The following is a 13,657-nucleotide window of genomic DNA, read 5'->3' as shown; positions in this document are numbered from 1 at the left end:
CACAGTAATATCATGGCCAGCAAACCACTTGGAAGTTGTTTTGGCTCTGTGGGCAAAATGAAATCAGCATCTCCATAAAGCTCCAAAATCTCCTGGTAGACGGCTGCATTGACTTTGGACTTGATAAAACACAATGGACCAACACCAGCAGACGTCACGGCACCCAAATCATCTCTGACTTCAGAAACTTCACACTGGACTTCAAGCAGCTTGGATTCTGTGCCTCTCCAGTCTTCCTCCAGACTCCAGGGGCCTCATTTATGAAATGTTGCGCAGAAACCATCCTAAATTTGATCTTGCGATCATCTCTTGAATTTGCGTACGAATGAATGTACGAACAGAAAACGCACGTACGCGTCTCGTTCAGATGTGAAATCTATGAATCGCAAATTATCTTGAACTTGCTCGCAACTTAATAGTTTCAGCTCTCTGCCTTGTAAACGACTCCTAATTAATGTCATGAACATATAAAATATCACCAATCATCATAATTTAGAACAGCGAGCTGCAAGAACAGCTCACATTTTCAAAAACCTTCAATACTCCAACAAGAAAAAGCGCGTACGTCTGCTCTGACCCTGACGTGACGCTAAGCAGTTTTCCATATCAAAGACCATCTTTATAAATATGAGCGCTGATGTGGATTTAAGCGCACGCACACTCTACGATCAAATCTGTGCGTACGCACGCACGCTTTATAAATGAGGCCCCAGACCTTGATTTCCAAATGAAATGTAAAATTTACTTTCATCTGAAAAGAGGACTTTGGACCACTGAGCAACAGTCCAGTTCTTTTTCTCCACAGCCCAGTTAAGATGCTTCTGACGTTGTCTCTGGTTCAGAAGTGGCTTGGTAGCCCTTTTCTTGAAGATGTCTGAGCGTGGTGACTCTTGATGCATTGACTCCAGCTTCAGTTCTCTCCTTGTGAAGCTCTCCCAAGTGTTTGAATCGGATTTGCTTGACTGTATTCTCAAGCTTGCGGTCATCCCTGTTGCTTGTGCACCTTTTCCTACCCAAATTCTTCCTTCCAGTCAACTTTGCATTTAACATGCTTTGATACAGCACTCTGTAAACAGCCACACCTTTCAGTAATGACCTTCTGTGACTTACCCTCTTTGTGGAGGGTGTCAATGTTCGTCTTCTGGATCATTGCCAAGTCAGCAGTCTTCCCATTATTGTGGTTTCAAAGAACAAGAGATACCCAGAATTTATACTGTAGGGATGGTCATTTATTCAAACTCAAATGTAAATATTCTAATATTTTGAGATACTGATTTTTGACTTTCATGAGCTGTAAGCTCTAATCATCAAAATTAAAACAAGAAAAATTTTGAAATGTTTTACTTTGCATGTAATGAATATAGAATATATGAAAGTTTCACTTTTTGAAATTTTTTCACAATATTCAAATTTTTTGAGATGCACCTCTATGTTCACAGATTTAAGAAATGCATTACAAATTCATAATACCTATACTCATTTTTCAGTAGTACAAATTCATAACTCCCTAGTCTGTTCAGCATAAGTTTAAGATTATATGCACTCATGTATTGTTCATACCTTGCATCCGCACATACGTTGAGAAATGTCCGCTGAACTTACATCGTTGATAGTGTGAATCACCAAACACGTTAAAATTGTCTGTCTCCTTTATCAATTTAATATGTATTTATTTATATATAAGATGAGCTTTCCGATCACATATTGTGCTGCAAACATCAATACCAGACTTACCTTGTCTGTGTTGGTAAGTGACCGTTATATAAACCGGATAATCCACGGCTAGCTGTGCATTATATGATTTAATGCGCATCAGGAGTGGATTATCCCTCACTCAAACCACTAAAACACAACCCTGAGGAACTCAGTCTTGATGTCTCTTGATGTTTGACTCTATGGGATTCATGAATATCAGAGAATCACTAACAGAATCACGTCAGAGACTGAAAACAGTTTGATGAAAAATCTCGTTTGTAAGTGATGATCGTTGATACAGTAACGCAGCTCACTGCGTGAATCACTGTGATGTTTTCAGCAGAACAAAAGCATCTGCACACTTCAGTCGTGTTTATTCTGAACATTGTTTAAATACATAAAAAATCTGTTCACATGTATGAAAAAGCTTGTACTATAAAAACACTTGTTTAAATGGGTGTGTCAATCAGGTCAGCCAATCACAGATCAGCTGGGCGGAGTCAGAGCAGGCACTCAGGCATTGGTCAGTTGCTCTGTTTGATGTGAATGAAGCAGAGGCCGGGATGATCGACGCCGTCGCTGTAAACACACACAGAATGTCAGTCACAGTAGGTGCGTTTACATGTACACTTTTTTGTCATTCCGATTAAAATCATTCCGATTGAAAGATTCGATGAACTGTTTACATGAGACGTTATCTAATCCGATATGGTGTTTACATGTGCCTGTGCTTTCGATTTTAGGATATGCTAATAGCCTACAGTGACAACAAAAACAAGTCACCAGAGGAAAAAACGCCCATATTTACGTTAATATTTTTAATATCTGTTTGCACTTGCTTAGAATAAACGGTTAATATTTGAATCCTTGCGTTCATTCGAGCGCTCAGTCATATGACCAGAACGCGATCATAGAAATCATATGTCCCTCTGTAATGCAGCTGAGATTAATTGTACTCTGATACTACAAAGTTGTACTGTACTTAAATGGAACAAATACACGATTTCTAACCAAGAGTTGCTGAACAATGAATCAAAGAAGCATTGCTTTATCACAATCGTGTTTCGTACAACATTCATGGCGTGAGCACGTATAAATTCAAGCAGATCGGAAATTATGAATCTGTCATCTATACAAATACAAATGACAAAGGCAACTTTTGGTCAAGTTGTTTATTTTCATTGAGCTACTTTCACTATCATCACTGTGTTGTTTCTAAGCTGAAAAGCAGAAAATTGCGCTTCATTTCAGATCTGTTTTCACTCCGGACATGAGAGCAGATAGTCCGTCACACAGCAAGCGTTCTCCTTTCTAATGTGTTTTTAACTGTATAATTGAAATTTTAACTTTATACCTCCACTATTACCCAGTCTCTACTGTAGTGTCGGTGTCCCCAAATCACAGAATGTACCGTTGCCGACTTCACGTTCACGTTCTGACGACCCGACCTCTGGACGTGATGACGTAGACGCAAAGTAATCGGTTTAAAGTGTTTACATGGCAGGATTTTAATTTTGTTCGGTTTATAGAAAGGTTTATCCCACCCCTCTCAAACCGATTACAATTTCATTCGGTTTGGGCATTTTTATTCCGATTGAGGTGTTTATATGGAGCATTTTCATTCGGATTGGACTTTTAAACCGATTACAGTGCTCCATGTAAACGCACCTACTGATACACAAACTGTGTGTGTGTGTATATATACGTACCTGGTATTTATCACGTTATGGGGACCAAATGTTCCCACAAGGATAGTACATTTTTAGGGTAGGCTTGCTGCGATAGACGGTGTTGACAGTGATAAGCCGCAACACCAGTTACGTCACTTGCCCACCACGCCGTCCCTCACCGTCATTTTTTATTTATTTATTTTTTTAAAGTAATAAAAATAATTTAGTTCAGACACTACAATTAAAACTGAACGCGGCTGCTCAATGCAGCACACCGAACGAACGACAGTCGCGCATCACAGACCAGACACGGCCAGGTAACTGACAAGAAGAGTGAGGAGAGACAGACAAGACGATGGCAGAAGAGTTTCAAAACGAAATGTAAAAGCGCCTGTTTTTGGAAGGTTTTTTTTTAACATTCGTTTCTCATTTATTTGGTTCCACAGTATTTGCTGATTTTTATTTTATTTAAACTGTGTGATTTTTCCCCATTATTTTACATCAAGGTGTATGCAGTCCATGCCTCCAAAGTTTCTTAATCGTTTTGCTAATAAATGTTCTACGTTTTATAATTATTTGTTCCTCAGTCTTTACTGATTTAAAATTAGTAAGTTATTTGTTATTTCATATTAGGCATATAGCATGGTGTATTTTTATTCATTTTGTTAATAAAAGTTATATGTTGTATTTTGTTGTTGCTTGAATTGAATTCAAGCAATTGATGCCGAATTGCCGCTAATTTAAAAGTGAAAGTAAAATGCGCACGGTGCTTTTATAAGCTATTTAAGCAAAGGAAAGTGAGGGAAACAGGGAAAACACACACACACGTTTGAGTTTTCGTTTGAGTTTGTGTGTGACGTACCTTCTGTGTCCGGGCAGGATCACGACGCTCAGGCAGTTTTCCTCCAGCGCTCTGAACACTTTTCCCACTCTTGTGTCCAGTTTCTTCATCTGCCGCTCCAGCAGTTGCTCCTGAGGGTCACATGACACAAATAATCAGAGACGCAGAGACATTAAAGACAGTTTCTGTTTGACTGACAGCTGTCACTCACGTCACACTCCTCCCCCTGCTCTGCCGTGTCTGGGCAGGTTTCCGTGGTAACAGGGTGTGTGTGTGTCCATGAGGTCATGTGGGGCGGAGTCAGAGCATGACACACTGACAGCTTCCTGTTTCCGATCTGGAGGGCGACGCCCACCGCGGCCTGAGCGCTGTCAGCGCACTCGAACTCTACGACACACATAAAACACTAGCATCATCACGTCATTTACATATTACCGAGGTGAATTAATGGCGCTCTGGTGGACTCATACGTACTGATGAAGGTGTGTCTGCCGCGTTTCCCAGCATGCTCTGCGGCACTCGTGATGCTCTGAATGGGGCCGAACTGTCTGAAGGTCTGGAGCTGGTTTTCATGGCGATGCGGTTTGGAGGACAGATTACTCACGTAGACGACGTGAGCGTTGAGAGGATCGTTCTGACGCTCAGAGAGACGCTCGTCCAGATCCAGACACAACTCGTGTACGGGACGCCGCGCCTGCGCTCACATAACAACCATTAAACACCTCGTCAGCGCACAGACACACTACGCCTCCTAACTCCAACAACTGGAGCCATAACTATAGCTGTAACAGGACTATCAGAAGAACTATAACAGTAACAATAACTGTAACGATAATGATAATAACGATAACTGTAACAATACTATCAGAGGAACTAACAATAACGATACAAATAATAATGATAACTGTAACAATACTATTAGAATAACTAACAGTAACTATAACGTTAATGATAATAACGACAACTAACAATACTATCAGAATAACTATAACAGTAATGATTTCTGTAACAATAACGATAATAACAATAAATGTAACAATACTATCAGAAGAACTATAACGATAATTATAACAATAACTAACAATACTATCAGAAGAACTATAACAATAACAATAATGATAATAATGATGATAACTGTAACAATACTATCAGAATAACTATAACAGTAATATGTATGTAACAATAACGATAATAACAATAACTAACAATACTATCAGAAGAACTAACAATAATGATAAATAACAATACTATCAGTAACTATATCAATAATGATAACTGTAACGATAACAATAACTATAACAACACTATCAGAATAACTATGATGATAACAATGACTATAATAACTAACTAACAATAAATATAAAGATAATGATAACTAACCATAATGATAATAACAATAACTAACAATACTATCAGAGTAACTATAACACTAAATATAACTGTAACGATAACTATAACAATACCGACAACAATAACTACAATAAATAATGAGAACAATAATGAAAACAATAACAATACTATAACAACAGCGAAAAATTAGCTGGGGAAAAAATAACACACAAAAAAATAAATAAAATATTCGCTCTTGCTTTTGAAGTGATTCTAACAATATTGTTTCTCTGTCTGGTTATTGTTATGACTGTGGTCTGAACTCACTATTATACAGCAGTTATTAAAACTCTTTATGCTGATAGTTATCATTGCTGCTGTGAACAGACACTTAGTCTGGAGTCAATATACTGAACTAATGTAAACAATGACGTGTGCTCAGATGAGAGTTTGTGTGTGAAAAGTCAGGACATAGATGTGTATAATGACGAGGGTATGACAGGTATCACAAGGTGAAGGTGACATCTCAGGACATTGACCCATGTCCCCACTTTTCAAAACACTTATAAATCACTCAGAATGAGGTTTTTTTGGGGAAAGTTGAAATGCACAGTCTCCTGTAAGGGGTAGGTTTAGGTGTAGGGTTGGTGTAGGTCAATAGCACATACAGTAAGTACAGTATAAAAACCATTACGCCTATGGAATGTCCCCACTTTTCACAAAAACGAACATGTGTGAGTGAATGTGAGTGTGAATGCGAGTGTGTGTGTGTGTTTGTGTGAGAAACCTTGATGCAGTCGTTGATCTGGTGTCCATTCAGATGTTCTAGAGCGAGCTGAGCTCCTTCAAGATGCTCAAACACCACCTCCGCATGAACCTGCAGACACACACACACACACTCAAAGACTGTACTGTCTCAATGACTCAGAGTGAGGAGTGTGTGTGTGTGTGTGTGTGTGTGTGTACCCCGTGTGTGTAGTGCAGCAGTCGTATGGTCCGCAGGCGTCCGCAGTGCTTCAGGAGTCTGTGTACGAGAGTCTCTGTGGCATCAGACGGCAGCGGGCCGACATACAGCATACACATCTGCTGCAAATGCTCACACACCTGAAACACACAGACACACGCATCAGAGACACATTGTCTGTCTGCGAGTGTGTGTGTGTGTGTGTGTGTGTGTGTGTGTGTGTGTGTGTGAGTGCATACCTGCTGCAGGTGTCGTCCCATCGCTGCTGTTTGAATCAGTGTGTTTCTGAATGAGGAGAACTTAAGAACACTGAGTGTGTACGACTGAACCACCCGTCTGAACACACACACCACCTGCACACACACACACACACACAGAGTCAGTGAGAACAATTCAGTACAACATATTCAAAAGTCAATAATTGGCGATTCACTCATAAAAACAATCATTCAGACCAATATTTTTAAATTGACAACTCAATTAATTGAGAAGAAAATCAAATAGAATGATCAAAAAGAATCAATTCAAACCAATGAATCACTCAAACAAGACTTGTTTGAATTGTTGTTATCATTATCATTATTGTTATAGTTCTTCTGATTGTATTGTTAGTTATAATTATTTTCATTATTGTTATAGTGTTCGTTATTGTTAGTTATTCTGTTAGTATTGTTTGTTATTATCGTTATTGATAATATTGTCACAGTTGTCGTTATTATCATTATAATTATAGCTATCGTTATTCTGATAGTATTGTTACAGTTGTATTAACTTTTAACTATATTAACTATATCTTTACTGTTATAGTTATTGTTATAGTTATTCTGCTTGTATTGTTAGAATTGTCGTTACTATCATTATCGTTATTCTGCTAGTATTGTTACAGTTGTCGTTACTATCATTATCGTTATTCTGCTAGTATTGTTACAATTGTCGCTGTTATCATTATCGTTATTCTGCTAGTATTGATACAGTTGTCGTTACTATCATCGTTATTCTGCTAGTATTGTTACAATTGTCGCTGTTATCATTATCGTTATTCTGCTAGTATTGATACAGTTGTCGTACTATCATTATCGTTATTCTGCTAGTATTGATACAGTTGTCGTTACTATCATTATCGCTATTCTGCTAGTATTGTTACAGTTGTCGTTACTATCATTATCGCTATTCTGCTAGTATTGTTACAGTTGTCGTTATCATTATCGTTATTCTGCTAGTATTGTTACAATTGTCGCTGTTATCATTATCGTTATTCTGCTAGTATTGTTACAGTTGTCGTTACTATCATTATCGTTATTCTGCTAGTATTGATACAGTTGTCGTTACTATCATCGTTATTCTGCTAGTATTGTTACAATTGTCGCTGTTATCATTATCGTTATTCTGCTAGTATTGTTACAGTTGTCATTACTATCATTATCGTTATTCTGCTAGTATTGATACAGTTGTCGTTACTATCATCGTTATTCTGCTAATATTGTTACAATTGTCGCTGTTATCATTATCGTTATTCTGCTAGTATTGTTACAGTTGTCGTTACTATCATTATCGTTATTCTGCTAGTATTGATACAGTTGTCGTACTATCATTATCGTTATTCTGCTAGTATTGTTACAGTTGTTACTATCATTATCGTTATTCTGCTAGTATTGATACAGTTGTCGTTACTATCATTATCGTTATTCTGCTAGTATTGTTACAATTGTCGCTGTTATCATTATCGTTATTCTGCTAGTATTGTTACAGTTGTCGTTACTATCATTATCGTTATTCTGCTAGTATTGATACAGTTGTCGTTACTATCATCGTTATTCTGCTAGTATTGTTACAATTGTCGCTGTTATCATTATCGTTATTCTGCTAGTATTGTTACAGTTGTCATTACTATCATTATCGTTATTCTGCTAGTATTGATACAGTTGTCGTTACTATCATCGTTATTCTGCTAATATTGTTACAATTGTCGCTGTTATCATTATCGTTATTCTGCTAGTATTGTTACAGTTGTCGTTACTATCATTATCGTTATTCTGCTAGTATTGATACAGTTGTCGTTACTATCATTATCGTTATTCTGCTAGTATTGTTACAGTTGTCGTTACTATCATTATCGTTATTCTGCTAGTATTGATACAGTTGTCATTATCGCTATTCTGCTAGTATTGTTACAATTGTTATTATCGTTATTGTTAGTTATCTTTATTGTTATAGTTCTTCTGATTGTATTGTTAGTTATAATTATTTTCATTATTGTTATAGTTTTCGTTATTGTTAGTTATTCTGTTAGTATTGTTTTAGTTATTATTATCATTATCGTTATAGTTATCGTTATTGATAATATCGTCACAGTTGTCGTTATTATCATTATAATTATAGCTATAGTTATTCTGATAGTATTGTTAGAGTTGTCGTTATTATCGTTATAGTTAGTCTGGTAGTATTGTTACAGTTGTCATTTGTGTGCATGACTGAACCACATGTATGATCATCACACACACACACACACACCTCTCTGTCACTGGAGCACTGGTGTCTCCGGCAATGCTGATTGGACAGCGAGCCGCTCGTCTCCACTGATCCTCCCAGGAACACTGCTGATTGGCCAGATCTGCTGAGGGCGTGGCCAAAGTAGAGAGGGCTGTGATTGAACAGAGAGACCGTCAGAGAGCAGGATCGTTAGCCTCAAACGAGTCAGATCTACAGACAAGTACCTGCTGCGACGACTGGACGAGATCACGTGATCAGAGTCATTGTCCTCAGAAAACTCCAGATCCCACAGATCATCCAGATGATCCTCAACCACCTGCGAGAGAACCAACATCAGACATCGATGAGCTAACATCACTGAAGAATAATCAAGAGCAATGGTTTACAGGAACCATCCCAAAAGAACCAATTCAAAAGAATGATCGACTCACAAATCACAGTTTAAAACTAAAAAAAATCATTCAGGCCATCCTTTGTGAATTAGTTTGACTGATTCATTGAGAAGAAATTCAAAAGGAATGATTTACTGAAACCAATTTAAAAAAGCTGATTCAAAAGAACTGATTCAATTCAAATTAATAATTACGAAACTGAATAATTCAGACCTCTCTGGGTCCCTTCCTGATGAAGTACTGAGCCAGATGAAGAGCAGCCAGTGCATCCTCACAGGGGTCGTGACCTATCCTGACCTCCGACTGGATCTCCCGCCTGACACACACACACAGAGACAGACACGTCTGGATCTGAAGCGTGTGAACGTGACGAGCTGCAGCAGTGTGTGTGTTTGACTCACTTCAGAACGACCTGAGCCAGGTGTTTGAGTTTGAACCTGCGGCCGAACTCCTGCCGGTACAGCAGAGACGTGTCGATGACGTGAGGATGAACCAGCTGAGCACAAACACACACAAACACTACAACTGTTAAAAAAACAGGTGCAGTCACTGAAACAAAGCTGGACAACATATACAAAACAAATATTACATTAGAAAAACTTAAACAGAAATGAGAAATGTTGCAACTAACACTGAAAAAAAGTTTAGGTTGAATGACTAAAACTGAAATAAAATAAATAAAAAGAAAAATACTAACATGACAAAAGCACATAAAAGAAACACTAAAATTCAAATAATAGTAAAGTAAACAGTACGTGTAAGGTGCGCAGGTCTCCGTCCAGAGAGTGACCGACCAGCACAGCGTCCGGCGGCAGCAGCTGCAGCAGTCTGGGCTGAACATCTGCCAGACGCGTGGAGACGGGTGCGAGGATCTCTCGCGTGATTCCTGAGAACCTGACGCACACACTCAATCACACACAACACTGCAGACCTGCACATAAACGTGTGTGTGTGTGTGTGTGAGTGTGTACCTGGTGCAGTAGTCGATAATGGGGTTGGGTGGTTTGACGAGTTCATCCAGCACACAGCGTCCACTGCTGTCCACCAGCGCCACACGCGTGACCTCTAACCCCGCACACGTCAGACACTGAAACACAGACACATGTCAGAGTGCCACTGGCCAATCAGAGCACAGATCAGATCGGCCAATCACGGTGCAGATCACTGCATCCACTCACCATCTCACAGTCCAGACCAAACAGAGGGCTGCTGTCCGTCACGCGGTCGTCGCTCACCGTACACACGAACCCCTCGCAGCCCCAGCCACCTGCACGGCATCATGGGAAAATGACATCAGCACGTGTGTGTGTCGTATGTCCCAGATATGTGTGTGTGTGTGTGTGTCTCACCCTTCACAGGATACTTCTGTTTGATCATCTCCTGTTGGGTCAGCAGGAAGCTGCTCAGCCCGGCGGTGCTCAGACCGAAGCGGCGAATCACGGGATGCCACCTCAGCGCAGCTGCGACACACAGAGGGTCATGTGACATGGATCATCAGCAGCCGACGGATCGGCGAGGAACGAATGACTCACCTGGAAGCGCTGCGCGCGTCTCTGCAGCTCTGGCACACACCGCAACCTCAGCGCTGAGGAGGTCAGAGGTCAGCAGGTCACCAGAGGAGGGCGCCAGAGTCCATCTCTGAGACACACAGCACTGATCAGTAACTACAGTCAGCAGTGTTTGTGTAATCATAATGATGTGTGTGTGTGTGACTCACTGCGCTGTATTTGTTTCTCAGGTGTCTGAAGAGACTGAAGTATCTGTAGAAGTGACTCTGTGTGAGTCCGTCCAGAACCATCACGTTCACACGGGACACTCGCTCATCACCCACACCGAACCAGCTGAACACACAACACACCGTCACCTGACTGTCAGAGAGAGAGTGTGTGTGTGTGTGTGTGTGCGAGTACCTGGGCTTCCTCACGCTGTGTGAGCGTCTGAGTGTGATGTAGTGGATCAGATCACACACATCCTTCACCGACAGCACATCCTGATCCACAGAAACACACACACACTCACTCACTCAGTGAACGAACCAGAATCAACACACTTCAAGTGCAGCACAGTGAATGAGTCTGAATGAGTGTGAATGAGTGTGAATGAGTCTGAATGAGTGAATGAGTGTGAATGAATGAGTGTGAATGAGTGAGTCTGAATGAGTGTGAATGAGTGAATGAGTGAATGAGTGAATGAGTGTGAATGAGTGTGAATGAGTGAGTGTGAATGAGTGTGAATGACTGTGAATGAGTGTGAATGAGTGAATGAGTGTGAATGAATGAGTGTGAATGAGTGAGTCTGAATGAGTGTGAATGAGTGAATGAGTGTGAATGAGTGAGTGTGAATGAGTCTGAATGAATGAGTGAGTGTGAATGAGTCTGAATGAGTGAATGAGTGTGAATGAGTCTGAATGAGTGAATGAGTGTGAATGAATGAGTGTGAATGAGTGAGTCTGAATGAGTGTGAATGAGTGAATGAGTGTGAATGAGTGAGTGTGAATGAGTCTGAATGAATGAATGAGTGTGAATGAGTGTGAATGAGTGAGTGTGAATGAGTGTGAATGACTGTGAATGAGTGTGAATGAGTGAATGAGTGTGAATGAATGAGTGTGAATGAGTGAGTCTGAATGAGTGTGAATGAGTGAATGAGTCTGAATGAGTGAATGAGTGAGTGTGAATGAGTGTGAATGAGTGAGTGTGAATGAGTGTGAATGAGTGAGTGTGAATGAGTGAGTGTGAATGAGTGTGAATGAGTGAGTGTGAATGAGTGTGAATGAGTGAGTGTGAATGAGTGTGAATGACTGTGAATGAGTGTGAATGAGTGAGTGTGAATGAGTGTGAATGACTGTGAATGAGTGTGAATGAGTGTGAATGAGTGTGAATGAGTCTGAATGAGTGAATGAGTGAATGAGTGTGAATGAGTGAGTCTGAATGAGTGTGAATGAATGAGTGTGAATGAGTGAGTGTGAATGAGTCTGAATGAGTGAATGAGTGTGAATGAGTGAGTCTGAATGAGTGTGAATGAATGAGTGTGAATGAATGAGTGTGAATGATCACCTGTGATCCGAGCTCCAGTCTCTCTCTCTTCTCTGGAGAGTCTGAGATCAGACTGTCCACTGCCTTCCTCTTACAGCACGAGGATGAGGAGGAGGATGAAGATGAGTCCATCTGTCCTTCAGCTGATCGAGTTTCACTCTTCATCTCCTCTATTTATCTACTGTTGATGTTGATGCTGTGCTGTTCTTCAGTTCATCCTCCCTAGAAACTCAGTCTAATCATATCCGTGAATAACTAGAGCGCACCGCATCTGATCTCGGACCTCATGGCGCCAGTCTAGTGTAAATACAGCGGTATAATCACGTAAAAACACGAGCGCGAGCGGCACGTGTGCTCGCTGATCTACAGCTCTGAGATCGACTAGCTGGGCTGATCGCTGCTCTGCCGCTCTCGACCAATCACAGGCTCCGCTGGGGAACAGACCGGAAACGCGGCTTATCAGCGGAAGCGGTGTCGCTGTGCGCGGGCAGTTTAAAGCTGCGGGTGTGTTTTATTATGCTGTGTGTTCTGTAAATGTGATTATGTTTTGGGATGTTGAGCGTTCAGCAGATGTGTGTGTGTTTAACTCGAGAGTGAATCTGCAGCAGCGGAGACAACATGTCAACAAAGAGTCTCGCGAAGTAAGAAACACCAACAAACATCTCATCCCACAAATATAACAGATTATATAAACACTAAACTTATTATATAATTACATACAATTATTTATCAACTCAATACAATGAGATTACAATGTAACGTTATATGAGCCATTCTACAGGCTTGGTTCAAACACAGAGTTGGAAACGTCTTGAAAAATATGTGTCTTTCCACAAATTTAGTAGGCTATGTATGCAAATTGTGTAATATCCAAGCTACACATTTCTAGTAATTGTGCAGTTAATTCTCATATTGTATTTTCAGAAAGTTTTGGAATATTTGTCCTCTCTCCAAATATGTCACTACCGAAACACAGTAATGCTAGTTTAATTAGAAGGGTTATATTGACCTGGGAAGATCACACGAGGTCCGCAGATGATACTAATCCTGTGCGAATAAGGCTTTAGCTGATAATTCAGCATACTTTATTTTTGACAAAATATCCCATGTTTCGGTAGTGACCGCATCACATTACAGAACATACTAAAACATACTAAAATACAAAAATATTGGCATAACTGTAGAAAAATTTCCCTAAATATGAGGATTGTGTTTCCTTTTGTCACGACCGAAACAATGATGAC

The 13,657-nt window shown here is 40.0% G+C and overlaps 2 protein-coding genes across 2 annotated transcripts in view; one reads left to right on the top strand and one right to left on the bottom strand.

Annotated features, from left to right (window-relative positions):
• Nucleotides 1–1,605: 1,605 nt before the first annotated feature.
• On the bottom strand, nt 1,606–12,798 carry LOC131540671 (RNA exonuclease 5-like). Its single transcript, XM_058775794.1, has 19 exons — nt 12,435–12,798; nt 11,292–11,371; nt 11,099–11,222; nt 10,914–11,019; nt 10,731–10,841; nt 10,560–10,648; nt 10,353–10,468; nt 10,137–10,275; nt 9,783–9,877; nt 9,595–9,697; nt 9,214–9,305; nt 9,011–9,140; nt 6,739–6,852; nt 6,502–6,639; nt 6,323–6,412; nt 4,681–4,900; nt 4,418–4,593; nt 4,228–4,337; nt 1,606–2,274 (listed from the first exon to the last, which is right to left on the bottom strand). The coding sequence occupies exons 1-19, from the start codon at nt 12,576–12,578 to the stop codon at nt 2,220–2,222; spliced, it is 2,232 nt and encodes a 743-aa protein (XP_058631777.1). The 5' UTR covers nt 12,579–12,798; the 3' UTR covers nt 1,606–2,219.
• A 79-nt stretch (nt 12,799–12,877) lies between these two features.
• The window catches only part of eri2 (ERI1 exoribonuclease family member 2), a 5,218-nt gene continuing 4,438 nt past the window's right edge, over nt 12,878–13,657 (top strand). The window contains exon 1 of the mRNA XM_058775807.1: nt 12,878–13,054. Coding sequence (XP_058631790.1) covers nt 13,032–13,054 — 23 coding nt within the window. The 5' untranslated portion in view covers nt 12,878–13,031. The remainder of the gene's footprint in view (nt 13,055–13,657) is intronic.

Source organism: Onychostoma macrolepis, chromosome 01 (assembly GCF_012432095.1).
Source record: "Onychostoma macrolepis isolate SWU-2019 chromosome 01, ASM1243209v1, whole genome shotgun sequence".
In the NCBI taxonomy this organism is placed as follows: Eukaryota; Metazoa; Chordata; class Actinopteri; order Cypriniformes; family Cyprinidae; genus Onychostoma; species Onychostoma macrolepis.
The sequence above is the reverse complement of the archived record's forward strand: the minus strand, read 5'-3'. Positions and strand labels throughout refer to the sequence as shown.